This window comes from Agelaius phoeniceus, chromosome 1 (genome assembly GCF_051311805.1).
Source record: "Agelaius phoeniceus isolate bAgePho1 chromosome 1, bAgePho1.hap1, whole genome shotgun sequence".
Lineage (NCBI taxonomy): Eukaryota > Metazoa > Chordata > Aves > Passeriformes > Icteridae > Agelaius > Agelaius phoeniceus.
Window position 1 is genome coordinate 120,647,030 of NC_135265.1, and position 27,887 is coordinate 120,674,916.

Here is a 27,887-nt window from a genome sequence, read left to right on the forward strand (position 1 = left end):
ACTTTTTTGAAGGACATTCTTCTCAAAAGACATTGCATGTTTTTGCAAATTTGCATCAGAAACACACTACAGAAATTGCAATTTCTCTCGTTCTGTCATCTAAACTAATAAACCTCTATCAATTACACTCCTAGAACTAAAAGAATTTAGCATAGCTGCAAACATGTTTATATTTCTGTGAATTAACTCAAATTTTAACATCTGATATTTTTTTTCTTTTTCCCCCAGTAACCTAGTGCATTACTAACAGTAAATTGAAACCTGCCTTGCTGGACTGGTTTGCTAGACTACTGGCAATTTTCTTCCTTTCATGATCTTTGACAGTATTTTTTCTCTGGTCAGTATTCATTTTTTTTTCCCACTCATGTGCTGGACCATTACTTGATTCATGGTAGGGGAAAAGCAAGAAAAATCTGCAAGTAATACAAGTATTCATAAATATTTCTCTAAGCAAAGCACTGTAAACAGAATTTCAATAAAACTCAAATAATTCTGACTTCACCTCCTTTTTCAACATTTAATATAGTTTCTTTTATCCCTGTTCCTGCATACCCAGCCCAGGGCAATGCAATGAATACAATCAGGTGAATAAATCATTCCAGTCTACAGCACTATCCTTCTGCAGTCCATCAGGAAAGTCTCCTGTAAGGGTGTCCTAGGGTGACGTTATGATGCTTGTATCCCCATTCGTGTGCTCTGTTTATGCTGGATATGATGTTCTGTGCCTTCAAGACTGGCTCTGAAGAGTGAAAGTTTTGTTTTGGTTTCTTATCAGCCACTCCCCCACGGCTGGCAGGACACACAGGGCAGTACATAGTGTGGCCTTTGCTTTTTGCTTGGCTTTTCGCTTCTGCTTTGCTCTTGCTTCTGCTTTGCTCCTGCTTTGCTCTTGCTTTTTGCTTCTGCTCATCAGTTAGTTTAGCTAAGCAGTCCAAATTTTTCCTGGACTGTTTCTCCTTTCCCTTTTTTTGGATCTACTTGAGCCTGCTCTGGACTGGGACCTGGGAAACACCAAGAGTTTATACCTTGTGGACTGCAGCAGCCATTCCTAGCACCAGAGGGACCAATAACAGAGCAATGACTCCCAAGAGAGACTTTCTGAATTTGTCATCATTTTCAGAGTGGTGCAAGAGTGGTGTCATCCAGTATTGTTCATTTTGTGTGCTGGGGGGTGTTTTGCCTGTTAAATAAACAGGTTCTTTCCACTTCTCTCCAAGGAATCCTTCCTGAACCGGTTGGGGGGAGAGACCATGTGGGTTTGCTTTCTGGAGGGGCACCCTTTTGGAGGTTTTCTCCCAAATTTGCCCTAAACCAGGACAAAGGGTGAGGCAGATATTAGCCAGAAGACCTCCCTTCTGCTAGTGCTCTCAGTCTGGACACACGACCCAAGCCCGCAGCTCTGGAGAGCGCTGGCTCCACACCAGGGCCTCAGGGGCAGCTTCCACTCTGGTGCCGTACAAAGCAGAGCCAAGATTTGAGACAGAATCTCTGGTTTGTTTATCAGAATGGAAACCAGCAAAGTGACACACAACTACATCAAATATATCCTGCATGGAGCTAATCACTAATCTCCAGAACAGTATTTTGCCATTTCGTTATCTACTCCCACACCATTTAAACAACCTCATTCAACTCTCAGGACAGGCACTAAGCACCTGGGTGGTGGCTGGATCATTGAACAGCCCCTAATATCCCATCAAGAGAGGAGGGCTTCAGAGCCAGTTTGATATGATTATTACTTATTTTAATTTGATTTAGAGCAGGTCCTCAAGGCTCCAGTTAGCCCTGCTCATCACTGCATGGAGCTATGCCAATCTTTTCTATTTTGAGCTCTTCAGGACAGCCTAAGAAAGGACAAGAGGGAACTGCCTTGCTCAAGGTCAGTGGCACTGCAGGATCTCCAGCCCATGGTCTGCTGAACCCTCTGACATTCACAGTGCCCACCAAGTACCCCCACACACAGCCCACTGTCTCCTCCTCCCTTCTGAGGCCTGGCAACTGATCTTCAGCTAGCACAGAAACTCCAATCCAGTTCCTTGGCAAAGCACTTCAGTGGGCTTATCCTGCAACCACAAGCCCCTCAGGAATTTCTTTTTCTCTGCTGATGCCCTGACAATCATTATTATCCTGTCTCTGCCCCTCACAGGAACTCACCAAGAAAGGCACAGGATAGCTGGTAGATGTGACAAGCCAGACAGGAATACTCTACATTTAAGAAAGGGCTGTACATAGGAACAAAACAAAAAACTCCAAAGGCTACAAAATATATGTAATTCATTAGATTAATTATTTGATTCAAATTAGATCAGTCTTTTATAAGTTATATATACATTTGCTTTCTTTACACTGCTCCTTTATTCAACTGCACAGTAAGTTTCATTATAGTGGTAAGTGAAAGGGACTGCAGATACAATTTCCATGGTACAAAACCCTAAGGGAATCTAGGTATTAAATGAAAACAGTAGTTTTGTCTGCTCAGATTCATGTGTTATCTCTACATATGGGATTGAACTGTGATTTATTCATTATAAAACTTCTCTAGCTCATGTAATCTACACTACCTCTATTTTTCCCAATAAACTACATCCAGTTTTCTTCCTCCTGTGACCTACTTACTCTTTTATTTAGTACTTTTGATACCTGACTCAGAAGCATTCTTCAGCTCACATTTTCTACTTGAAACGTAAGTAAGAAAAGACTGAATTCCAAGCCCTTGCAACTTGAAACAAGTGAAAAAGCAAAGTTGTATCTGTATTTTTATCTGATTTCAGCTCCACCATGGGCCAAAATAAAGCTCAGGTCACTGAAGTTTGAGGCTACTAGCAGATGGAGCCAGTTTTTGGTTTATTTCTTCAGCTTATACTGGCAGTCAATGCAGAAAAAAGTACTCTTATGACTTTTTTATACCTTTTCATTCACCTAGAGAATTAATTATGAAATTAGGACAAGTTAGAGCACGAGAAAAATCACTTTGCCAGGCTTCCCAGGTAAGATGAGATCATACTGGAAGAAGAAAACAGTTACTTTCCTTACCAAAGCTGCATAGATTTCAGAGATTTGATGGCACTGACCTCTGTCATGGCAGACTATGACATCATTGATATTTATTAGTATAGAACAGAAGATATGACCCACTAAATCAACAGTCTCCTGGCTACTGCCTAAGTGGAGTTTCTGCCCACAGTGCTATAAAAAGATGAAGCTCTGAAATTAAATGGAAAGTATAAAATGTTCACTGCATCTCAGAAGAAGACATGCTAAATGACTTAGACACATATGATCCTTTTTTCCTTCCCATTATAAACAAAATTACCTCAGCTGAGAAGCTTGAGGCATGATCTTATTCCATAAAGCCCACTTAAACTGGAAAAATAATTAAATGATAGTGCATTCCTGCTGCAGGCCTTCTTTGCTAGAGTAACTGACACTAAATGGGAAAGCTATTATCAGCTTATAGAAAAATACTTTTTCTGCTTATCTCAACTAGCTTGCTATCTTTCTGGCATGTTTCTTTTCACTGTTCCACATGGTGAAGTTTCTCCTCTAAAGAAAACTAAAAGTTTTGTGTAGTAAAAGTTCTAATTTGGTAGCTCCATTAATACATCCATATAGAATTTTATAGAATGTATGTTATACATCTAGGCAGATACATACCAAAGAAACACATGCCAAAATGAGACATACAGAAGTTTTCATTTGTGTAAAAAACAGTCCTAGAAAACATTCTCCCAAGCAAATACTTGTTTTTTTCTCTACTTGCTGTACCTCTAGGGACTACGTGGCCTGGAAGGTGAAACTGTGTATCAGAGAACCTGCATCAGCAAACCCAGCCAGCTGCAGTTCATCTGTACACTGCATTTCACCAGGTGCACCCAAGGGTGAAGCAGTGTCTCTGCTGTGACACTGTCTGCAATCAGTAGGAAGGAGTCCAGCAAAGACCAGACTCCCCCAGTTCCCTGTGCTACCGAGAAAATCTTGACAGGACTAACCCTGAACTACTTCCACTGATCAGAGGCCAGTAGGTTTGAAGGCAAATAAAAACCACAACTAGTTGTGTGGATTGAGGAGAAAACAGACTCACAAATATGGAGACTAGAGTCTTTAAAGGAGGAAGGAGTGTGTTTTTTTGCTTCTCCATCACATTTTCAACCACTTTGCCAACAAAGGGAGAACATGGTCTGAAAGATCTGATATTTGAGGTTCACTTTGCTTGCTCTTTGCTTGCCTTGTACCTTAAGAAGCTGATTTGTAAGCTAATAAAATCACACCAAGAATTTCTGGTATCCTCTTTTTCTTTACTTCTGTAGAAATTAACAGTAACTTTAAGTACCCTGAGAGAACCAGTGTAAATGTAATACAGAGCAAATCAGTATGTAGGTGTGCAAACATAACTTTAAATTACATTGGGTTTAGTCTAAAACAGCTGGTTTTTCTAAGCCTTGTCTACTCAGCATAAAAGTGATCATAAATGTTTCATTAAAAAGTCTGCCAATCATTATAGCCTGGACTTGTATCCAAGTAAAGAGTAAAACTGTCTATTTCAACAAACACTTAAAAGTTTTGAGTTCAAATTATGACTGATGGTACAATAGATATTTGATGGTTTCTCCCAGTTCCAGCTGCATTTATCAGGCTACCATGAAATGGCACAACCAGCATTTGCATCACAGAATGCAAGGAAGACACAATAGCACTAACAACACAATGGCATTGAGGCACATTCATTCCTGTCATACACTATTCAATTTTATGATACTGTTAAGTCTGTACTGTCAATTTGAATTCTATAGGCTTCACATTAATCAATTTGTAGCAACACTGCCCTTCTTCCCCAGGCAACTTATCAATGATTATTACTTACTGTTACATTTTACAGTAATGGTTACTCCTTGAATAAAATAAAAATCTCTATTACTTGTTAATCTTTTGATCTCTTCACGTTTCAAAATTAGCACAGGTTTTATTTGTCTTAGCCTTCAGAAAACAATTTGCAGTACAAAACAGACAGGAAAGGAAAATGAAACAAATCATCTTTCTCTATGAACTCACCCAAATACAATAATGTATTTGAACTCACATACCAGAATTCCTTCTACTTGTTTCACTTACACTGTGGAAGAGCATGTCATTCCAAGAAATTCAGCTTATAAAGCAGGTGTGACGACTGCAAACTCTAAGATGCATAAATACATGTGGTAGGAGTCCTGTAACTATAGGAAATAGCCTACCTGTTGTTACAGGTACACAAACACTGACAATTCAAGGAAAAGAATGTCTTACAATCATTGCTGCACCCTGTCATTTTAGAGGATGAGCATCTATTAAAATCTCAATAGCAAAACATAATAGCAAACATAGGATGTCAAAACTGCCTTCAATTACACCATACAATCCTGGATGACCCTGCACACCAAATCTAAAGCATTTATAAATTAAAAACAAACTTTACCTTTAACATTCTCTCCAAATCCCATAGAGGCGGAAACTGAACTGTCTGTTTCTGTTTTGCTACTTGTTTTCTCTTTCATCACGTCATCATCACTTGAAACATCATCAGAATTCATCTTCTTTTTCTTTTTTTTATGTCGAGGAGGGAGCTTTTTCGGAAAGGTAAACATGGGAAATATCACAAGGAGCATAGCAATGGCACAAAGGAGAAATCCACTCCACCTAATACCAGGAAAACAGGAATGGAAACAAAAGCAAACACATTACATGAAACAAAAAAATCAAAGCTACTGTTAGAAGCTGCACTGCCTAGAAAGACACACTTGCAAAATATGAAAAACTGACACTAAGAGTAAAGAATTGGAGTGCACTAAATTCCTTAATCAGAAGATGTTTCTGTTGGCTTATTTACTGAAAGGTATTTATCCAGCACCCACCAAATTTTATTAAGTAGTGTCAGCTTTAAGTTACCACAAATTTTCAGTTTTGGTAATTTTTCAGTACCAAGTGCTGAGAATTAGATATTCACTTTGACTTAGCCTTTCACAGATAATTCCCAGTAGAGCAATGTAGTATTTCTCTGGAGAACACAGAAAAAGCTATCCATGTCATGAGGAGATAAAATGTCCTGATAAATACATCAGGGATAAATCTGTTCTGTTTTCCAGTGCCCACCTCTCCCTGCCCTGACTGTCCAATTCTCTCCATTCACAACTGAAGAGTTCCCAAAGCCTGAATGTCACAACTGATGTGCTACAATTCATTCCAGGGTTTATGCCCAAAACTCTGTTCTGTGACTGCAAACTGAAATAGCCTTCACAAAGAATTTAATCTTCTCTCCCTCTGTCTTTTAAATATGGGATATAAATACAACGCTGAAATGATCCCTTGGCTCTCAGGGAATGACCTGGGACATACCCACAGAAGGGACAATGTGTGGGATACAGAGCAGAGCCCTTCAGCTGCAAACACTTGTCCTCCCTGCAGCCAAAAAGCTTCATGGACTTCGCCCCAGCACCACAGATGGGCAAAAGGGCTGCACGAGGAAGTTCTGTAGAGTTAATTCGAGTCAGCAGCCAGAACACTGATAGCAGAGTGTCAGATAACATCATTTCTCCTCTAACAGTGAAAGACTAAGGGAAACATAACCTCACATAGATGGTTCCATGAAGAAGGACAACCTCAGAATCCACCCACAAACTTCTTCTTACATACTGGAAGTGCAGTTTTCACTACAGACTCATCTCATTGTACCAGGGTTACATGGCAAGGTTTTGGTAGCAGGGTGGGGACTGCAGGGGTGCTTCTGTGAGAAGATGCCATGAGCTGTCCCATGCTGGGAGAGAGACAGCTCCAGCCAGTTTAAAAACAGATCCACCACTACCCAGTGCTGAGCCTATCAGAATGCTTGTGGCACCTTGGTGTTCACTTACTTAAGAAAGTGAAAAAAACACTGCACAGCAACTGTGTGAAGTGAAACAGTGCTGCAGACCCAAGGTGAGAGAAGAAGGGGACAAGGAGCTCCAAGTGCAGAGATTCACCTGCAGGACAAGACCATGGTATCCACCTCCAGACTGTGGGGAATCCACACTGGAGCAGGCTCAAGCAGGAATTGTGGCCTGTGGAGTAGAGCTCCCACAGGAGCAGGTTTTCAGGCAGGTCATGTCACCCACAGGGGATGCTGCAGGCTGGATCATTCTGTTCCTGGAGGACTGCACCCCACAGAAAGGACCTGTGCTGGACCAGTTAATAAAAGACTGTCTGAAGCTGAGAAGGAGCAAAAGAGACAAGGTGTCACTAAACTGACCACAATCCCTTTTCCACAGCCCACTGAATCACTCCAGTGGAGGATGTAGAAGAGTCAGGAGCGAAGCTGAGCTTTGGGAGAGGGAAGGAGTAGGTCTGAAGTGCTTGTAGGTTTCTTTTTAATTCTTTCTATCCTACCCTGTTATTAATTGGTGATAAATTAATTTCCCCACATCAAGTCTACTTGGCCCATGATAGCAATTAGTCCTTATCTCGATCTATGAGCTTTCCATTGTGCTTTCCCTCTGTTCTGCTGACGAAGGGGAGTGAGGCAGCTTGGTGGGCACCTGGCAGCCAGCCAAAGCCAACCCACCACACGAATCTACGCTGGTATTTGGAAATTCCAGGGAAGTCAATCACGTTACTATAATATCCAACCACAGCAATGAGTTGACCCTGGCTGGATGCCAGGTGCCCACCAAAGCCATTCTCATCACTCCCCATCCTCAGCAGGACAGGGGAGAGAACATGTAATGAAGGGCTCCCATTAGCTGCAGGGGAATCTCTGCTCTGGCACCCAGAGCATCACCACCTCCTCCTCCTTCTTCAGTGACATTGGGGTCTGCAGAGCTGTTTCTACCACATATTCTCATTCCGCTCTCTTGTGACTGCTGCCAGTATTGCACATGTCTTTTTGTCTCCCCCTTCTTAAATCTGTTATCCCAAAGGTGCTACCACCATCACTGATGGTGTAAACCTTGGCCAGCCTCCTCTTGGAGCCAGCTGACATTGCCTCTCTCAGGCAGAAGTGAAGTTTCCAGCAGCTTCTCACAGAAGCCACCCTGTAACCCTCCTGCTACCAAAACCTTGCTGTGCAAACCCAGTACAAGAACAACCTTTACATATTTTTGTACTACCTTTACACTATTAACTATATATTTGTTCAAATTTTAAAACACTTTAAATTCTGAGTAGACAGGATTTCTTGCACAAGAAACAAAAAGCATTTGGCCTCATATTTGTAATGCAAAGATATTGCAAACTTTTTCAATGAAGAAAAATTCATATGAATGCTTTGCATGGTAAATGATTACACACAGGCAAACAACAAATAAACAGCCATGTGTAACACTATTTTCATTAGAAGCTTACAGGAAGCTTTTGCAAGGCAAATATAAGTGACTGAAAGTTTTGACTAATTTTGATATTATGTAAACAGAAAATCCTCCATTCATTTTAGCTGATAACATACATGGATTAGAAAGCAGACTTTTAGGAGGATTAGTCAGCACTGTCAGACGAAATAAATCCGTAGTCTGTATAAAAATGTAGCAACATCCCTTTCAGGATCTCAAAGGCAGAAGCTGCAAAGGCACTGATCAAAGAAACAATCTGTGGCAATAATATGCAGAAATCTGCAACCACCCACTCAGGAGGAAACAGCAAAGGAGACAGGGCCTGTAATATAGTACAAGACGAAATTCAAATCCAAAGGGACTGTTATAACAGCATTCCAAATGCTGGAGATGTCACAAATGCAGCACTGGATGTAATTATCTCACCATCTACACTTCACAACTTCCTGAAGAAATATCAAAGAATTGGAAAACAGACAAAAGACCAAAAATAATAAGGACACCTACAATGGGAAATTGAGAGGTCAGAACAGGAGCCTAATTTATTTAATTAATTTAATTAATTTTAAAAACCCTTGATTTTCTGTCTTCTGAAGTCAAAGAAAATATGCAGAAGAATACCTCAAAGGCATCCGCACAGCCCTAGGACCTCAAATAAAGCAATTAAAGCTAAGGAAGGACCAGACAATGCTGAAGGAATTCCTTTAAACTTCTTGTGTGGAATGTTGATGAAAGACTATATAGGAAGACCCAAGTATCAAACAGATTTTGAACTAGGAAAACACTCAGAAAAGTGTCAGCAAAAGAAAATTTCATTCAAAGCACCTGACAGACTGCCAAGGGCTACTCCACAACTAATGAGGTCCCTGTACAGCACATTAACAGTTCTCAAAGACAACAACATGATGAATGATTTCTAACAGATATCCCTACAGTTACCACATTTGAATAAAAAACAGTTTCAAATATTTGATGGGCTGGCAGAGACAGCTGGCTTGTAATTTAGCCCAGAGCACCTACAGAAACCCCAGGTGTGCAAAGCCCAGGAGCAGAAATCCAAGTCCTGTGAAACTCAAGGAATAATCAGATCAGACATAACCCTGAAAAATAATCATTTTACTTTACCATGTTGCATGAGAGATAAACCAAATTATGTGTCCTGCTAGACCTCCTAGAAAGGAACAGCTTAAGGAAAAAAATAGGCTATACTGCTTTTATTTTAGCCATATATCATAGTTGCTATACTCACTATTTTGTCTGCAAGCACTGACTCCTCTAACAATGGAAATTGTTAAATTGGGTCCCATGATAAGTTACATTAGGAACCTTACAGCTATAATAAAGAAAAGATAGGAATCAAAGACATTAATTCAATTCAAAGGAAACAAGAATGAGAAATCTCATATATGACCTCCCATTAAGTTATCTCAATTGAACCATACTTTTAAAGTGTGTCAGCTAAAGTAAGTGTTGGGCTACTCTTACATTTCAAATTGTTAGATTGCATAAATAAAAATAAACTTGACTACACAGCACTTCCCTCCAAGGAGAAAATGTCACAATCCCAGAAAATACATTTCAGTGAAATGAAAGTCTACACTTCCAGAATTCTCTGCAACCAGGCAGCTAATGAGTAGCAAGGGACAAAGGTTTAACCCTCACACCATAGGAGTCTTGCTGTTTTTTTAATGGGTAGACATAGATTCAGAAAGAGAAAAGAGAATGAGACACAAACACCACTAAACTTTTATGAGATACCACCACAGATTATGCAACAAATTATCAGAGACCTGATAGCAGTTAATACTCCTCAGAAATTTAAGAGAAAGAAGTGACATAGTCAAAAATGAAATAGAAATAAAAAGACCTGGATACCTATCAAGGAAAGCCAGACCCTACGGATTTAATCAACAAGATGAAAAAAGAAACTTGTGAATGACTTTTACTGACTTTCTTGCTTTGGCTATTTTACTTTTGCTGAAGATACTTGAGCTAAAACTCAGTTATATCAGTGGTTGTGTTATAGATAAAGTCAAAAGTTTATCCCACATTCATACAGCCCCACTGATTTCAATTAACAAATATATTTATGGGCCTGTTTGCAATTTCTGCCAAAAAGTACTGATCAGATGCTGATTACCAGTTCTGACACGTCATTAAAAACACATGAAGTGTAAGAATTTTACAAAGAATGTACAATATTTTGCTTTGATTCCAAATCTTTTCTATTAGACTAGTCTGAATTCTGACATAGCTGCACACTCACAGAGCAGATCTTTCAGTGAGATAAGTCAGTAGATAAACCAGAGCACGGAGTTGTTAACCCCAAGGCCACACTCAGCTCTCAGCTTTGCTTTTCTCTTGCTGAAAATTGACAAAACAGTGCAGCAGTGCTCTTGGACTAAGACCAATACAGCAGGACTAAATCTTTGAAGGATTAAGAAGCCTCCAAAGAAAGAATTTTTCATATCAAACTGTCAGGAAAGATCGCTGCAGAATAAACAGAAACAGATACAGATGGACTGCAATGGCGCAGTGACAAACACTAACCCAGGGCATGAGAACTGACACTGCACCTTACACCTACAAAGAAGAGGTCTCTTCCTGTGATAATGAACTTCAGGTTTTTTTCTGGGATTGCATGAAAACTTCAAGGCAGATTTATGATTCACCTGAGAAAAGGCAGTTAAAGCCTCCTCAAGACCTGCCTCCTCAAAGACATTTCCAAGGAGGCCACATCTCAAAGGCTGCCTGAAGACATCAGCTAACAATTACAGCTGCTACATCTCAGTGCTGCTGAAGCCTACTCCTTACTAGAGAATAATGTGATGTTTACAGCATCTGCTGCCTAAACACAAGCCATCACCCTCAAAAAGAAAGACTGGAACGGCCATGTTCTGACCCCATCCTATCTCCTTCACCTGGAATAGGATCAGCAAAGTCTAGTGTTTCTCATCTGGGCAGCTGAGTTCAGTGTTTCATGCTGCCTCCTCTGGAAAACCAAAGAGATTAATCCAACTTCCAGTAGCAAAGGAGTCGGTTCTGAGCAGCAGAGATCATCCACGGCCTCGTGCAACACCAATATCCTGCCCTGCCATCCCTGTGATGAGCACTGTCAGTCAGTGCCCACTGTGGTCAGGGACAGTCCTGAACAGCCAAACATAGGGGATTTTCCATGCACTGTTCCTGTGCCCTCCTGTGGCAAACCTTTCCTCTCTGTCAGAGGCTAGTGTGTAGTAATCAACAGAAACATCTTCCTCAGCCTCCTTCTACAACTTTAAACAAATCCTCAAGGGATAAAATCTTCCAACCTGTCTTAATTCCCTATGGGCAGCTGAGAGAATAGTTTTGAAAAATTCTTGATCCTTACCAGTTCCCAATGAATCGGGGATCACTCTGGTCAATGTACACAGTTGTCCTAGGATCAACATAGAAACCAATAAGGAGTCCTCCTAATAAGTATCCAGCTGCAGGTCCAAGTGCTCCCATTACATACATGATGGCTGAGGAAATAAAAGGTCAGAGTCACAGATGAACAAAATTAATGTTTCATTATTTATTTACACATGAAATCACAAAATAAATGATGTTTCTTTGAACAAGAAGTTCTGCATGCTGAAACTTGAAGGAATCTTTTTTGCAACCAAGTCAGCAACTTCTGCCTAAGTGACATATTAGTAAGAAGATTACTGCTTTCTGTACATTTTCAGTCAAATTATGCAAGTATACATTATTTTGGTATTCTGGATGGAAAGCATCTTGCATAAAATTTTTCCTATTTGGTAACATTTCCTTTAAATCCAATCAAAATTATTTAACATATAAATTTTTTTAAAGTCTAACTAATGGTAGAGAAACAGAAAAGCAAAGAATAGAAATTGTAATCAAAGAGAATGTACATTCTAAATTAGAATGTACAACATTCTAATTTAGTTACCATCAGTTTAATACTGTCTATAAAAGAATGGTCCATTTTAAGAAATCAAATATTCCTATTTCAGAGATTGACAGAATACAGGCTCACAAAAGGAAAGTCCTATTTAACTAACTTGTTATCTTTCTATGGTTAAGGTCACCCACTCAACAGATGAAGAAAGGTGATGAATGTGGTTTTTCTGTACTTTAGGAATACTTTTGATACTGTCCCTCACAGCATCCTTCAGGCTGTGCTGGGTGAAGAACTGGCCGAAGGGAACAGCTCAAAGGGGACCACTGGTCACCAGTGGTGTTCCCCAGGGATCAATTCTAGGGCCAGTTCTAGTAAATACATTTACCAACAACCTGCAGGCAGGAGTTAAATCCACCATTAGCACATTTGCTGATGATCCCAAACTGAGAGGTGGGATCATCAGCAAATGACTCTTTGGAGGGACAAGAGGCTCTACAGAGGGATCTACACAGACTGGAACACTGGACAGTGATTGATGGCACAAAGTTTAACAAGTCAAAACACCAGATTCTGCAGCTGAGACAGACTAATAAAGTATAAACTGGGAGAGGAGTGGCTGGAGAGCTTCTCTGCAGAAACAGATCTGGAGGTGCTGGGTGGCAGCAGGCACAGCAAGAATCAGAAGCATGGCCTGGAAGCCAACAGGACAAACCCCATCCTGGGGTGCACCAAATACAGAAGCACCAGCTGCTCAAGAAAGGTGACTATCCCACTGGTGCAGCCTCACCTGGAGCATTGTGTGCAATTCTGGGCACCACAATTTAAGGAAGGATGTGAAGGTCCTTGAATGGGTCCAGATAAGAGCAACAAAGCTGGTGAGAGGGCTGGAAGGAATGAACTGTGAGGAGCAGCTAAGGACTTGAGGGTTCTCTAGTTTGGAGAAAAGAAGGCCTCAGGGCAACCTCATTGCTCCACAGCTTCCTGAGGAGGGGATCTTTACTCACTGAATCTTTTCTCTCTGGTATCCAGTGACAGGACACATGGCAGTGGTTCAAAGCTTCACCAGAGGAGGTTTACATTGGATTTCAGGAATCATTCCCTTATGAAGAGGGAGGTCAAACACCCATGAAGGTTTCTAGGGAGGTGCCAGAGTTATCAGTGTATTTAAGAGGCATTTGGACAATGTCCTCAGTTAACAGGTTTTAGTTTCTGGTCAGGCCTGAAGTAGTCAGGCAGTTGGATTAAATGATCATTGTAGCTCCCTTCCAACTGAAATGTTCTGTTCTATTCCACTCCATTTCATTCCCCTACAATATCTCTTTCCTTCATTAATACATCCTGTGGTACCCATTCCTTCTAAGATGCTTCTGCCCTGCTTTCCATACGGTCTGGCTGTAAGTAAAAAAGGCAGGGGGGTGGAAGGGCTGGTCTCTGCTCTCTGCCCACCTATCTTGTATCACCAAAACCCAGGCTCCAGCACAGCAACACCTGCTCAGCTGCTGCAGATCCTCTAGCAGCACGTGAAAGAATTGATTATCTAATTCTCTGTAATTCTCTCTCTAGGTCCAGATGGTTACTGGACCAGTCCCTGTCCACAACAGGAATATACAGACTCCATTCTTTCTGGTCCCATCCTCAATCAGACATGCTGAATCCCAGACTGGAGCAGCTGAAGAAGCAGAACTGAGTTATTAAAGCTTGAGTTTCCATGTTACCTGTTACAGTAAATTATATCTCAAGAATAAAATAAGCAAAAAGGGATCACTACATCTGCCTGATTAAACCAAAATAACGTGCACATTTCCATTTTATGCTTTGAAATAAGGAAGAAAAGCAGCATTCTCGCAAGTAAAAATAGAATCTTATTGCAGTGAAAAAAAATCACAGAAGCCACCACAAAAGGTAAAACTGCCTATACTAAAAAATGCTGCCAGACCACAAAATGATTACAGTTTTATCACTTTCAAGTCTTTTTTTTGCAAACCCATTTTTGGTTTTTATGAAACTGAAATTTTGAATAAATAGATTTTGCTGAAGTCCTTTTCACATAATGGTTTTCAGAACTCTGTTCACTATTTAAATTTATTCCAGCCATGTTCCCCACTGATTGATTGTAAACAATTCTCTGTATGCCTAAAATGCTCCATCAGACATTGAAACTCTGCTCCTTAGTAGCAAGTGGTTAGATAAATCCCACAGTGACTGTTATTTGCAAAAATTCACATCATGAGGAGGATAAAAAAAACCAATAAACAAAAAACTATCTCCACACTCCTACAAACAGTAATAAATTCTGTCCTACAAATGTTTCCTTGGAAAATTGTTTCAGACAACTACAGCAAACTCAGATCTCTAAAATCTTTAGAGAGGAAGCACAAAGGGAGTAAAAGACTGACCTAATCCATTCACTTTGGTATTCAGAAAAAATACTTATACTGCATTAATTCAGCTTTAGTCCCACCACTGAAAGCAGCAAAATGCAGCAACTGCTTATGTTTCAGATCACTACCCAAATAGAGTATTTTGTACACCTGGAAACTTCAGAGGGTTTTCCTTGTAAGCAAAAACATTGCACAATAAAGATAAAAGTAACATTGTACACAGTTCTGCTTTAGAGGAAGAAATCCTGTTGACAATTTTAAAATTACTATATGCTGTTCAGGCTTCAAGATGCTTTGCTTTTACTATAACTTACAGGCAAAATATCACTTTCTTAGTCTTTCAGAAAACACAAAGCCTCCACACTCCTGGTCAATGGCAGCAGGTAAGTTTGTAAAATTGCCATTTTAAGATACAGCATCTTTTTCAGCATCTAATAATGGTCACTATCAGAAATTGGACACCAAGTGCAAGAAACTGATTTAGACTTATAAAAGAGACTAAACAGAGCATGGCAAGCATAACATTTCAGTATTTCAAAATTAGGTACTTGAAAGAATCTGCCCCAAACTTTCAAACCTTGCTGTGCAAGGGAAGGGCAAACCAACTCCATAAGTCACCCTGGCACGCTACTCAGGGGTCCTGGACCCTTAAAATTCTGGTCACAGCCCTCACAGCTATATTCAGGAATAAAGACGTTTTTGATTCCCAAGTAGGCCACCAGGATTACTGGATGATATAGGAAGGAAACTAAACTGGAAACAGATTCAATTAGGGTATCATCAAAATTGTACCTGCTTCACAAGTAAAAATTCCTATGGAGAATAGTTTCAGTATTTTTTTCCACTCAGAACACTAGAAGGTCTCCAGATTTTGGATGAAAAAGGTTCAAAAACATGTAGATGATGCATAAGCATCCTCCTTTCAGCCTTCTGCCAGGGATTTCAGCTAACTCTTTTTGGTCCTCCCTCTTCAGGCCACGATCTGGGATCTTGATCTAGGGAGTTGCACAGATGTAACAGCCAAGACCTTTCAAATGGAAGTAACAAACATTTTTATCAAGGGGCATGCTGGAGTACTCTGATGCTGAGGCAGGGCACACAGTATCCAGCTAATTTTTTTAAATTGCACCTAAGGAAATCCAGCATTTGTCTTATAACCTCATAGCCATAGGCTTGACTGGTGCTTAGATTTGCAAGCTGCCTTACTATTCCTAAGTCACAAAGAGCTACGTTGTAAAATAGCATTAATATGTCCTTTCCCACGATAAAACAGAGGTGATGTACATTCCATGAGTTAAAAACTCTACCCCAAACCACAAATCATCTTCAACAGATAAAAAGAGGAAACCATTGTTAATACAGACATATGGGCTACAGCATCAATCTGAATCTCTTCTGATTGGGTTGCACTGGAATGCAGATTGCACCCTCTGAATTCCTGCATTAGCCATGCATGTTCAATGCTGACAAGTTGTATCACAGTTCTGTGGGAACATTGGTCTCTCTAGGAAAGCACATCTGCAGGTCACCCACTCCTACCCAACCTCACAGAACCACAGAACATTCTGAGCTGGAAGCCACCCATGTTCCTAAGTGAACGGCCAGCACAGGGATCAAATCCACGACCTTGGCATTAACAGTACCATGCTCTAACCAACAGAGCTGATCTCAGGGTGACTTAGAGCCATCTGAGAACTACTCATGACATTCAACACAACCAGCTTAGACTGGACCTGGGAAAAGCTTTCCCCAGAAGCCTGTTGTAGCATGCTGCTGCTGCTGTCATGCAGGATTCTAAGTCTCCAGAGGAATGCACAGGTTGGTTTACTAAAATTACACGGCCTTTAAACAAGACAATTTCAAAGACCAAAGACCTTGTGGACTCTTTAAAAGTCTCCCTCTTCTCCAAAGATCTTGGTGTTGTGGTTAAGAGTTTCCATTACCAAGCACATCTCTTCCTCTGGGTGTACTTTCTCTTCACTGATGAGGGATAGCCTTTCCCAGCCCTCCCAAACCTGGTCTTTCAGATCATAGCTCTACCTCTGACACAAACTGTAGATAAGTAAAAATATCCTGGTGTGGAGAGAGTTAGTTAAGTGACCATTTTCACCCCAGATATCTAGCCATGGCAACTTTAATTCCTTGAAGCTTTGTACTGGAGGAGCTTCACTGCCTCACTAAGTATGTCCTCAGCATGGCATATCTCGGGCTCTATACCATACTAGCAAGGTGGTCTAGTTTCAAAACCACAGCTGGCTGTGGCTAGCCAGGCTTAGCCATAAACTGCCATCACAGCTAGGATGCTGGATGGCAGAGAAAAGGGGAGTCAGAGAATTAGTAACCGACTTACATAAGGAATTTACCTATCCACCTGAAATAAGATTACACAATGTCATTCTTTACCACAGAAAAGTTATCCTGGGACATGCTGCAATGAAATCTGCCATTCTGACAATGTTTGACAAAATTATTACATTGTCTGTTGCTTTATTCATAGAGATTCTTCTTCAACAGGAGAAAGCTTTACATACAGCCTATTGCAGCACACTCTTTTTGACTACAATAAGATGAGCTGAATCCTTTGTGGGTCTGAAAATCTGGGTTCACATCAAGTGCATGAAAAAACTCTGTTGCCAAAGATTTTTTTTGTAATCTACCTACACTACTTAATTCATTCAATGGGACAGAGGTTATAAAAATATTGTGAATGTCCCTTTCCTCTTCTTATCACACCAAAAGACATCTTCAGTAGGCATTGTAAATGGGAATATATAGCATATGTCTCTGTGGCACCCTCAAATGCATTTGTGAACCCTCTGACTTTGCCTCTTTACATTAGTCATGCTAGTAACAAAGTCACAAGTCACTTTTTGTGATGAAAAGAAACAAACAGAAAATTAGTGAGCTACAACAGGTTGGCTTCTGGGTTCTAAAAACACACTTTGCTTAAAAAAGTAAAAACAAAGGCATATAATGCTCAGTCCCTGTCATCTCCTCTGTGTGCACACACATGTCACCACACAGAGTTTATCACTGGAGGAGGAGGAACATTTCTGAAAGACCCCATTGTCCAAATCTTGGCAGCATATCACCATAGTACAACTGTTCATTTCATACATGTGTAAGACAAGCAGAATTTGACCTTTATTCTGTTTTCAATGGAAGTTTAGAATTTGCAAAATCCTGCAAAAGCTACAGGGTGTATTCTGAAGGCATATTTTATATATGCATACAATTATGCATATGAATGTTTGCTACTGTCAGAATAGTAGAGCAACAACAGAAAATTGTAATATATTTTGTAGGATACTTTTTAGGTTATAGAATCATAATCCTTTTACATCTGTAGATTTCAAGTTTTTACTCCAAAATCTTAACTGCCATTAGCATGAGGGTATTGATTGGAAAACAGAGATGCAAATGACAAAATTAATCCACTAGAGTTGTGAAGCAGACTAGTAAATCCAGAAGTTTAATTTACTTAATTGAAGCAGTAATTCAGTTTTCTAACCAGCTGAACAACACTCTCATGAAAGAACAGCACAAAGATGAATAAAAAGAACAACAAAAGAAAACATTCGTGTGAATTTGCAAGGAAAGCCCTGTGTATACAGATTACTTGTTTACAATCTGAGGACTGAGCTTTAACAGAAATGCAACATGATCCTTATATAATCTTGAGTATTTATGTGCCAAGAAATTTAAAGGGCTATAGGTTAAAAAAACAGTCCAGGGTTACCACCTGGAATTTTTCAAGCAAGAGAAGCACGAGCATGCTATGGTACCATAGCATTCTCACCAGTGCTACCAGCAGACATTTCCTTGGACAGCTGCACTGTGCTGTCACTGGAGAATGAGCAGCACTGTTATTTCTCTAGGGTATAGAGAGGTTTTGATTTCTACACAGAGCAAAGCTGATAGACAGAGATTTCAAAGAGGAACAGGTCCCAGCTCTCCCCTGTTCCTCTCATGTCACAGCACTGTTATGGGATAGCAAGGATCAAGCATAAAGGAGCTTTCAAAGAAACATTGCTCCCTTTCATAAAGGCGTATTTACCTCATTCTGTCTAATTTCACTACACAGAAGCTATCCCAAAAAACATAAGGTTTAACTACTCTTTTTAGCCTGAGGACACAAAAGTGAGTTGTGAGCAGAAGCCAGGCAGACTTCTCAAAAGCTTTTAAGTCAGGAAACCGGTTCACTTCCTTCTTTTCATCCCAAACGCACAATCAAACAAATCTATACATGCTTTAGGATTCTTTCTTTAATGTGGTTATTTGCTCAGGAAAAAACAATGCTTTGAGCATTACTGCAGTTCAGATAATAATGTCCAGTTCACATCTTCAAATCACTTCCTTTCAAAATGCATTAGTGTTACATGACTTTAATAGTCTCTCAGATCCAGTGTTCCACTCAAAACAATAAACAGAGCAACAAAACTACTTCAGTAGCCTCTCTTGATCTTTGTATAGAATGTATTTGTCACTATTTTAACAAGCAGATTCCACAGATCTGGAAGACAAATTTATAGAGAAACATAATCAAAGCAACATTTTACATGCCTACCATGGAACAGAAAATTAATGGTCCAGCTTACCACTCCATTAAAAAATGCTGGAAGTTAAATTAAATAAAATATGTTTCAATTTTATTTAAGTGACTTGCCAACACAAGATGAAAAGCACCAGATTTTTACTTTTCTCTTACAGCTTTATTACTAAGATATCATTTGTATTAAAAGAGGTATCATTCCCTGATTTAAACAGCTATGCTGCTTCATGCTTTGAATTCACCATTTGTGGTCATGTTCCAAAACATTATAATAATTTTCACTGGATCCAATTGTACTATATCTGTAAAAACCTGGGAAAGCAAGCCCAAAGGAAACAAACTAAAATAGGCTCTGTCCCAGTCTGTACTTCTTGTATACATTGCAGTGCTGCTCCAAGTCACTGCTATGCTGTAGAGCCACAGTGGCTACAAAGCAATTCAACTTACACTAAAATTTCACAGACTCAGTACTTGTCTTTTGGTTACATCCACAGGTGTGTGCATCCAATCTAAAATACAAAAACACTGAAAATACCAAAGAAGAAAAGCTTACACTTGTACTATGGTATTTCAGCTTTACAGACACTTGGCTAAAGAAATGATTGCCCCAAGGAAAATTACTCCAGCGCTTAAAATGAGAGTCTTTATTTCTTTATTCCTAAAACCTCAGAACTGGAAGTAGAAATTCCAGGGGCAACTGGAGACTGTCCCATTCCTTAAAGACAGCTGTTTTGCCTGGAGCACACAAATATTACTTGGGAGTTTTCATCAAAATCTGCCTTTTCTCTCTTTATAGTCACCTATAAATAAACATTTGCTGATAATATTACCAAGAATGACTTGTGGTTAGCAAGCAAATATGAAAAAGACACATCTGTTGAAAAAGATTAGTGAAAATGGCTGCAATTTCTGAGTGCAATTTCCTATCAGTGTGGTTAACTGAATTTAGACACCATGCAGAAAGAAATTCTTATATCAGATAATTAAGCAAATCAATTTTTTCAGCTTAATAAGTTCTTAAACCAATTCTAACACAAGAATCTTCTGGTGATAATGGTATTCCAAAAGCACATACAATTAACTTCAAGCATATGGATAGTCCCAAGTGAATTATCTGCATGACTAAAGATATATGCATCTATACTTGCATGATCAGAACCTAAACTGAAAACTAAGATGTCCTGGTATTCTCTCCATGAAGTCAAAGGCATTGGTAACCTAAATAGATGTTTGGGATTTTCTTTAAAAAGAAGTGTCAACAACTGCTTAAATGCATGAGTAACACTAATCTTTCTTAAAACTCCCAATTTTTTTTTTCCATACGTAGGAAATTTTGATATGGAAAGTACTTTTATTGAATTTTAGGTCTCAGACAGATGCACACACAACTTGTGCTGAACAGAGTCCGAATGTCAGAAGAGATGCAACAGAAGGCACAGCTCTGCTCTTGGCTGTTACTTTCTGGAAATCAGCTCTCAAAAACGCTGCACATCTTCAAGTCCTTTAAGTTTATGGTGGCATGTTGCGTTATTAACACAAGGTAACATATCCTAAGAAGTTGACTAGGCATGAATTCCCAAACTGTGAGTTTTCAAAAGAGCATGTTTCTTAAAAAATGTTTTCTTTTGTGAATAGTAAGGTAGCTAGACAGAGACATTGACCATTTGTGTTAACACCTACTGAATAACTCCTTGGTCCCTTCTGAATTCTTGGTCTGTCAGCATCCCAAAGTTCTGATTACTCCAAAGAATGAAACAATGAAATGTCATAGAGGTAGTGCCCACTTCCACACAGAAAATTATCTACTGAATATAACTACTATTAACTAAATTGTAAGCAAGCTACTACTCCAAATTATTTTTAAAGCCTTTAATTAATAACTGGTTAGATAATAATTAATAACTGGTTAGGTAATTTCACTGTATTATTTCCCATTAATTCAAACACTGAGAGCTAAATCCACAGTCATGAATTTAACATTCACATTAAGAGTATTCTTGAACCACTGTGACTTCTCTCTTGAAGCAGGCAGGATTTGGCACTTCTGCACTAACACTCAGTGGTGTTCCTACTAAAAGGACACTGAAGCTGTTGGCTATCTTTAAGATACTAAAGCAGCCTCTTGACTCACCGGCATTCCTTCCATGAGGTCATGTCAAATGGGAATATCTGATCTCTGCCTTTTAATTGCTTGGCTTTGGGGGTTTTTTAATGGTTTGGCAGTTGAGGTTACATATACACATTTAATTTTCACTAGGGATTATCCCCAGGCATGTGCTTATAGACTGTGCTGATCTCAGCTTCTTAAAACATATTTTCATGTCTTTAGCATTATTTCTAACTACACTAGAGTGGGCAGGATTCTTCACTTGCATGTCATCCCCTTTTCTTCAAATATCAAACTGTGAAAAATATCAAACTGTGAAAGCTGAGATTTGGCCTTCAAGTGGACCTCAACAGGCAGATCCCAAATAAGAAAATGGGGGGGAAAAAAAAGAGATCAAACTGAAAATCACAGCTGAAAAGGTCCATAACTTCAAGACCAGTAGAACCTGGACCAGAAGAGTATTTCAGAGCTTTTGTATTATGATTTGTTTTTTATTTGTTTTACATCATATTCAGGTAGTCTAAGAGTACAAGCTAACAGGTCTTCTCATCTCTCTGAGCTGGGAGAATACATCCCCTCCCAGAGGAAAAGCAGGGAAGAGCCCAGTGAAATTTACCAGGCACAGAACCAGATGTTAAGAGTATGCCATCATGAACCATCAGAAGAACCAGGAATAAATACTAATTCCTTAGAAAAAATCTATATACACTCAATACCCAATGTCTATGGATTTGGCTTTTATTGTGCACAAGCCAGCTAATGGCACACAAATACCTGTTTTTCAGAGGCAGGTTTGACATGAATTCTTTTATACTTCATCATTATTCAAAGTCAGCTCCTTTGTGCCTAGCAAACAAAATGTGAGGAAGGAGCAGAAAGAGACCAAATATCTACTAAAAGGGAAGGTCAGGTGCTGATAGTAAGCACACTTATATATATATTTTATTCATTTTTGCTTTGTCCCACGAGCAAGACAACAGAACAAAGAAGTAAAGGGGTAAATTATTTCATATTCCCTCAGAATTAATTTCCTTTCAAAAATTGGTTTCTGCCTAGGAGGCATAGGTTAATTATTGAAAATGTTGGTGATCATTTTTCCCTTCACTACCTCTCGCTAATAGATTGCAAAGAAGGGCAAGCCACACAGCATTTCTTCCTATTTTCTTTGTAAATTGCACTTACATTTTCATCTTTCAGCCGAAACAACAGTAATTACACTTCATTACTCATATCTGACGCAAAATCTGCCTGTAAGCAAAAGCCCATTATTCCAGCAATTTGCAGATGACCCTGTGAGTTTTAACATCTATTGTATTGCTAAAAAATTATTTTGCTACATTCAGAAAGGCTGAAAGCTGCAATAGCTTTAATAAAAATATATTAAACAGCAATTGGCAAAGTGAAATGCAGAGCTGTATAGTCATATTTGAAACAATATTGAATATATTATTACAGGTCAAAGAGTCTGAAAAACATTTCCATCCATGTGTAACAGTTATAAATAGAGACCATTTATTTTAGCTAAAGGACAACACCACTGTTTTATGAAAATCTCCAAAGCTTCAAAATACAATCTTTATCTTCATAGGAACAACATTGTTTGGGCACTTTCACAAAGCTGAAATTATGGTGAAATACTTGATTCTGGAAATACAACTTCAGTTTTTGGTTCTGGGTAAGGATCTCTCCTCTGTTTTCCACAGAGGGATCATAAGACATGAGAGCTCATGCAGCTCCATGTTCTGCTTGGGGACAAAAGAGTTTCTTGCTGTAGCACCAAACTGAATCTCCTCATCCCAGCTATGGAAAAATGTCATCAAGCAGTGTCCCAGCAAATAGTTCCCCCCTCATAGTTAAGGAGCTAATGAGTACCCCACCAGGGAGAAACAAATTGTCCTCAAACAGCCTGACACTCCTGACACAGTCCCATGAAATAGGATACAGAAGCACCAAGCTGCAGCTGCAGATCCCTGAAAAGATCCTCCTAAATCTGATAAAGGGACATGAATTGTTAGAGATATTCAAGAAAACCAGAGAAAAGGAAATTGCGATCACAGAGTGTCACAGAAAAAAGAGGTGAACACTGTTTTGTAAGAAACCAAAAGGCAGGAAATTAATTTATATTTTTGTTCTGTACAGAAAATCACCACAGACACTGATTCTATAAATAAATATGATACTATATTTCCTTAGACCATTTTAGTCAGGTCCTGAAAGAAACAAACCTATGCCTCATGAGGAAAGGTAGATATTGACATGCAGTGCCAATAATAAAATAAAAATTGCAAAAAAATTTTAGTTTGACATTTTAAGTAATATGTTTTACATGGTTTGCTTTGGTTTGGTTTTGTCAGTTTGCTTTGGTTTGGTTTTGTCTCTGAGTCAAGCAAAAAAGATTATTTTTTAAATGCTAATCTATAGTCCTACATAAAGATCAAAAATAATTCAATGTAAGCTAAATATTTCAACATGATCAAAACCAAATAATTTTCTCTACATAAAAACCCCTAAATTACTATACCTCTATAATCAAGATTAACTTGTATCATAATTTGCCAGAGCAAGACCATCAGAACATTTTTATCAGTGTTATTAAAAGGTGTAGTTTAAAAACCATGTGTAGCTTTAAAAAAATCACTCTAACAAAAGAGTCTCCTATTACAAATGGTAATATCATAGCTACATTTGTCTTTCTTTTTAAGATATAAATTGTCATTATGATTTACAGCTCCATTTGCAGCTCATTCCCAGTTCCAATAAGATATGTTAATAAAATACAGAAGTATTACTAACTTGCAGTGTTGGCATTTCCAACAGAAAACTATTTATATAACAGGGATCTTTCCAAGATTATTTCAAAACACCATAAATGGCTGACTTACAAAATCTGAAAAATTTCTAATCAGCTAAAGTTACTTTCACTAATTAGGTAATTTAATTATTCAGCTGACATATTTTAGAGAAAAACACAAATATCCTTTCATTTAGTCTGCAATTTTTTAAAAAAAAAGATTGTTCATTCTGGCTTTTTCTTTCTTCTGTGAGTAGAATGAGACATGACAGCTTTGTTTCTCAACTACCTAGATTAACAGATTATTAAGCATATTTTTATTCTTCAACAGTAAAAGATGCTTTCACAGACATAAGAAATGTAGTGGCTGGAGGCTATGTAGAAATGACTTTCTGCCAACTTTAGACACACTCATGGCAGTAACTTTTTTAACAAAATAGTTAACTCTATTATATTCCTAGGGACATGGCAGATTCTCTCTAACTGTGAGTGCTTTGTTTTAAGCTATATGGTTTTATATAAATAGAGCTTTGGATACGGATAACACTGTAATGAAATCTGATTGAACACAGATGTCAGAGTAAATGAACATAACAGTCCTTTCTGGCCCAATAAAGCATGAAATTATCCCACCAATTCTCTTTTCATCTCTAACACAGTAGATTTTGCAGACCTCATCCTTTGCAAAGAAGGATGCCAAAAGACAAGAAGCCTCTTTACCTTCCTTTCCTGGCTGTGCTGCCAGAGACATCTCCAAAGGCCTTACCCTGCCAAGGAAGGGCCAGAGCTGGCCTCTGCACTTTGCCATTTCACAGATGCATCAGCTGAGCATTTAGCAGAGATTGTCCCAGCATGGGTGGTGGCCTCAGCAGTGGCTGCAACAGCCAGGGAACCTCGAGGTGTCCTGAGCCACCCCTGGGCATCCCTCTCTGCCACGGTGACTCTGAGAGCACCAAAGGGTAGGGACACCCCAGAAAAACGGCCCTGGAGCTGGTACTGGACACACAGACACTGCTCAGGCAGGCTCAGGAAATAACATATGTGTACCAATGAAAATCAAACTTATTACCTGATGCAGATTTTGCTCACTCAAGCAACTCAGGGACCTTTTCTTTCTAGTATCTTTGTCCATTTGCATCCATTCTCATAGGGAACATGTTTTCAGTTATTTACACTAAGAAGATTTAATTGGAAGATTACACTTATGCACACAATCTGCAAACTATCACAGCTTTCAATCAATTTATCACAAAAAAGGCAATTTGTTGAAACTCTAATCTTATGTTTGCAAAGAAAATTCAATTTAAGCCCTAAATCCCACTGAAATTCACTGAAAGTCAGGTCCCTTGACTTCCTCAGTCTCCTTGGGAAATTTTAACCTCAGTTCTTCAATTATTCTGACAGAGAGAGAGAGAGATTGACAGAGAGGTCCTCAAGGAACAATACTGGAGTTGCTTGGAATAACCATGATTGCAAGTGTTACCAGTGGTCTCTGCTGCTGTCAGAGCTTTTCCAAGTCTAATGAAAATTGATCTGGCATCTTCCTGCTCTTTGGGAGTTTTCTACAACATGTGACAGAAGAGACATGTCTTCACACACTGTTGGATCCTTAACTACATGTTCAGATTCATACTGACGAATTTGCCAACATAACATAACATAAGTGGAAGCCTACAGTTCATAGACAAAAAATAAAAATGTCCATCACTAAAATCTGAAACACCTAGTACTCCTCCAAAGAGCAAATATACAGCATGTACTACATTTCTATACTGCATGCTATACTTAACTGCAATTGTTATCCAATGTAGTGATCATTTTAAGAAACTATATTGTCATGAGATTAATTTATGACAGTGCAGACAGAGTTTCAACAGAGCACTTGCAAACTTTTATTAAACACATACATCTGAAGGTGCAGTGCAAGCCTTCGTTTGTCTCTTGTACAATGACTGGCTATCACTGTACAAGAGGCACATAATGTGAAAGTTAAAAGAATCTAATACAACACTACCAAGAAGGCTTTTAAATTTTCAATCAGTTTAAATCATGCTTGTTTCTAACAAACCCTGCAAATAAAAACACAATCTACTAATAAAAAACTGCCTCAAGAGCAAACATTTCTCTATCACATTGCCTTGAACTAAAACTGTTGTATAAATTATTTATATATGCTAACAGAACATACTTGGATCCATATGATCCATATCCATACACAGATAATTGTATCTGACACATGCCTATTCCTAATCCACATTGCAAGTCTCTCATAAATTTTTAAAAACATCCTAAGTCTACTTCTGCCATCCATGTTGACACTATATTCAGACCACAATGGCTCAGACAAAACAAAACAAGTTTAAAAAGGGTCTTTGCAGAACTTTTGAGAAACACAGACCTTCATCTCCTGTAACCTCTTACATAGGTGAAGTTCTTAAGCTGTTTTTATGAAGCGTATCATGGTAACGCTCATACACAGAACACAGGACTCAAAACACTGAAAAGAGGGCACAGTAAATTCAGCTTTGAGATCTCTCATGGTAATTTCTTTTTCCACCAAGCAGCTCACCTGCTGCAAGCCCAAGGTCACCACATGTCACACCAGAGTAACACGTCCTTGCCTAGAGGCCAATTCTAACCCCCAAACTGTGTAAACCTTTCTCAAACACATCATGGCTGCTCCATTTGTGCTCCCAAACACCATAGCTACTTTGCTCATCACTTTTTAAGTGCTTTGTGGAGATTTTCTGAGCTAGAGACATGCTTACAGAACCAAGGCTCTTGCTGGTTCAAGCGCATTTAAATCACCATCTGGTAACTCATAAAATAAACCACTCAGGCAAATGTTTCTTTCAGAACACACAAATGATAGTAACACAGCATTATGCTTTTCAAACACTAAAACTGTTGGGAAAAGATCAGTGACTGAAAGATCAAAACAGTGCAGTGACAACACCAGCAGAGATGTGGCAGCAGAATCAGACACTTGTTCCTAGCGAACACAGCTGAATAACCAAACTAAAATGTTACTTCTCACTTTCATACCTGTGAAACTCTGTAGGTAACTCTAACAGCATGCATCTCCTTGTCCAGTGGAGGAACAACCCAGAGGTACTACCCCAGGGTTTTCTCTTCAGGATATTTAGCACACAGCTGATGGACACTGCCTTTCCTAGCCATTTTTTGTGAATACATCCATTCATTTCTGTTGTACCTTTACAAATGTCCATAGAGAAAATATTTTGACACAGTAGTTTTGTTTGTTTCCATAAAATTGCAGAAAATATGTAATGTTTCAATTATAGAACTGATTTAGAAAATGTACTGAAAAAAACTTTGTGTAGTTTTAAAAGAAAAGTAAAAAGCTTAGATCACACCATGTTCGTTCTCCTTTACATTGACTTGATACAGGGGAAAAAAACCCCACAGAAAGCAATGAAATGTCTTCAGATTGCCACAGGAAGAAACAAAATTAGAAAACATCCTTCTCCTCCTTATTGCCCAGTTTCAGGAATATCCTGAAGACTCTCAGATGGAAAATAGGAGCACTGATTAGTGGAACAGTAATTAGCTATTTAGCACTTAGCTTTTCAGTAAGCTCACCTGAGTCATACGTTTTATGTGCTACGTTTACTGCTGCCACTTTATTCCACTCAAAAGAAAAGAAAAAATAGGCAGCTTTCAATTCTGTAGAGATCTTCTAGGAAAAAAAAAAAACATTTGCAACAATTCTAAATTATTTTAGCTATTACTATTGACTGGTTTGTCTAATTTCCTTTCCAAAGTCCTCCACTGGCATGGCACCACCACACAGCTTCCCAGAGGTCCTCAGGCCAA

General features: G+C 39.0%; 1 protein-coding gene across 3 annotated transcripts in view; it reads right to left on the minus strand.

The window, feature by feature from the left end:
- The window catches only part of SLCO5A1 (solute carrier organic anion transporter family member 5A1), a 75,023-nt gene that overhangs the window by 28,925 nt on the left and 18,211 nt on the right, over window positions 1-27,887 (minus strand). For all 3 annotated transcript variants that reach the window (XM_077186417.1, XM_054645160.2, XM_077186415.1), the window contains exons 3-4: window positions 11,701-11,833; window positions 5,450-5,670 (exon numbers count right to left, since the gene is read on the minus strand). In XM_077186417.1, coding sequence (XP_077042532.1) covers window positions 5,450-5,670; window positions 11,701-11,833 — 354 coding nt within the window. The remainder of the gene's footprint in view (window positions 1-5,449; window positions 5,671-11,700; window positions 11,834-27,887) is intronic.